The 2,317-nt window shown below is 45.9% G+C and overlaps 1 protein-coding gene across 3 annotated transcripts in view; it reads left to right on the top strand.

Moving 5' to 3' along the window:
• LOC109973979 (protein FAM49B-like) overlaps positions 1-2,317 on the top strand; it is a 13,333-nt gene that overhangs the window by 5,780 nt on the left and 5,236 nt on the right. For all 3 annotated transcript variants that reach the window (XM_020623911.1, XM_020623910.1, XM_020623909.1), the window contains exons 6-7: positions 561-697; positions 786-863. In XM_020623911.1, the coding sequence (XP_020479567.1) occupies positions 561-697; positions 786-863 (215 nt within the window). The remainder of the gene's footprint in view (positions 1-560; positions 698-785; positions 864-2,317) is intronic.

Raw genomic sequence — 2,317 nt, forward strand, 5'->3', positions numbered from 1 at the left:
AGCTGCTTGGCAATTGCCCTGTAGCCCTTTCCAGCCTTGTGGAGGTCCACAATTTTGTCTCTGGTGTCTTTTGACAGCTCTTTGGTCTTGCCCATGGTAGTAGTTGGCGTCTGACTGACTGTGGGGTGGACAGGTGTCTTTAAAGAGTTCAGACAGGTGCTACTAATTTAGATTAATGAGTGGAGTAGAGGTGGACTTTTTCAAGGCACAGTAACAGGTCTTTGAGAGCCAGAATTCTTGCTGTTTCTCAGGTGTTCAAATACTTATGTTCAGCAGTGCAAGACAAATAAATTCTTTAAAAATCATACAATGTGATTTCCTGAAATGTTTTTTTAATTCTGTCTCTCAGAGTGGGAATGCACCTACAATGTGAATTTCAGACCCCTCCATGATTTCTAAGTGGGAGAACTTGCAAAATCACAGGGTGTTCAAATACTTCTGTTCCTCACTGTATGGAACAGCTGTAAAGCCAGATAAATATAAACTGGAAACAAAAAAAGCACAGACCGGTTGTTTGGTAATTCACTAAGAGCATCGTACCTGTCTCCCCCTGCTGCCAGAGTCCAGCTTGCAGTGTCTCCTGGACGTCCTCACCAGCTCCGGCTCAACTCCCACTCAGCATCTGGAGCAGAAACAGGCTCTGGCTCGTCAGTTCGCCCACATCATGCACTTCACGCTGCGCTTCGACGAGCTCAAGGTCTGCCGCTACGCCTCCTGCACCTGCTGTAGCTCATCTGCTCGTCATCTTCACGGCCTTCATCTCTGCTCTGCTGTCTGTGTTTCAGATGACTAACCCCGCCATCCAGAACGACTTCAGCTACTACCGCCGAACCATCAGCCGCATGCGAATCAACAACTTGTCTGTAAGACACAAACATAACTGAATAAGATGTCAAGGTGTGATCACACAGTGGTGGAGAGACACTACGTACCTACAAACATAAAATCAGAAGTGCTGCCTGTTACAGTCACTGTTGCCACCAGGGGCTGTTGAACAAGACACAGACAGAGAGGGAGGGGGAATGAGAACAGACTGTGTTAAAGTAGGCAATAAAACAGACCAGCTGATGGTAGCACACATGGAAACAACAGTGCAGAATAGTACGGAGGCAGAGCAGCGTGTGAACGAGAGAAGTCACTGGTTTACAGAGCTGTGGGTGGGTGAGGTGGCGCGTGAGCACAGCAGCAGCTGCCACACTGTTTAGCACCTCCATCCAAATGTCCTGCCATTAACCACAAAACACTGCAGGGTTTCTGTTCTGGGCCAGCAACATGGAAATACTCCACATCCTGTGCACTGGGTTCAAATGGCACGGCAGGTGGTCTTTTCTGGACCACCTGTAACTGATGTGTTGAAACTTCTTCCACGCTCAGTTTTAGAGGTGATGACAAAAACCTGGCAGCACCGCAAACTGCTGCAGCGTTACAAGGAAAGCTAGGAGCTTAAGAAACGTTGGCTTGTTTATGATTTTATTTGTCTTGGTGTGAAAAAATGACTCCAGGAGGGTGTTGATGAGGCGAGACCTGCTACAAAACAGAATCACTGCTCAGTCACCAATTCCACGCACTACAGGTGCATCCCAATAAATTAGAACATCGTGGAAAAGTCCATTTATTTCAGTAATTGAACTAAAATAGTGAAACTTGTGTATTATATTAATTCAGTGCCCACGGACTGAAGTAGTTTAAGCTGTTGGGTCTTTTAATTGTGATGTTTTTGGCCTACATTTAACAAAAACCCACCAATTCACTATCTCAGTAAATTAGAATACCTCATAAGACCTATAAAAAACATTTTAGTGAATTGTTGGCCTCTGGAAAGTATGTTCACTTACCGTATATGTACTCAATACTTGGTAGGGGCTCCTTTTGCCTCAGTTCGGCGTGGCATGGAGGTGATCAGTCTGTGGCACTGCTGAGGTGGTATGGAAGCCCAGGTTTCTTTGACAGTGGCCTTCAGCTCATCTGCATTTTTGGTCTCTCATTTTCCTCTTGACAATACCCCATAGATTCTCTATGGGGTATTGTCAAGAGGAATACGACAACTGAAGCCAAATTCCTTGACACGGCGGTGTGTGGTGGCCCTTGATGCCTTGACCCCAGCCTCAGTCCATTCCTTGTGAAGTTCACCCAAATTCTTGAATCGATTTTGCTTGACAAGACTCTCAAGGCTGCGGTTCTCTCGGTTGGTTGTGCACCTTTTTCTTCCACACTTTTTCCTACCATTCAACTTTCTGTTAACATGCTTGGATACAGCACTCTGTGAACAGCCAGCTTCTTTGGCAATGAATGTTTGTGGCTTACCCTCCTTGTGAAG

Source organism: Monopterus albus, unplaced genomic scaffold (assembly GCF_001952655.1).
Source record: "Monopterus albus unplaced genomic scaffold, M_albus_1.0 scaffold316.1, whole genome shotgun sequence".
Taxonomy (NCBI): Eukaryota; Metazoa; Chordata; class Actinopteri; order Synbranchiformes; family Synbranchidae; genus Monopterus; species Monopterus albus.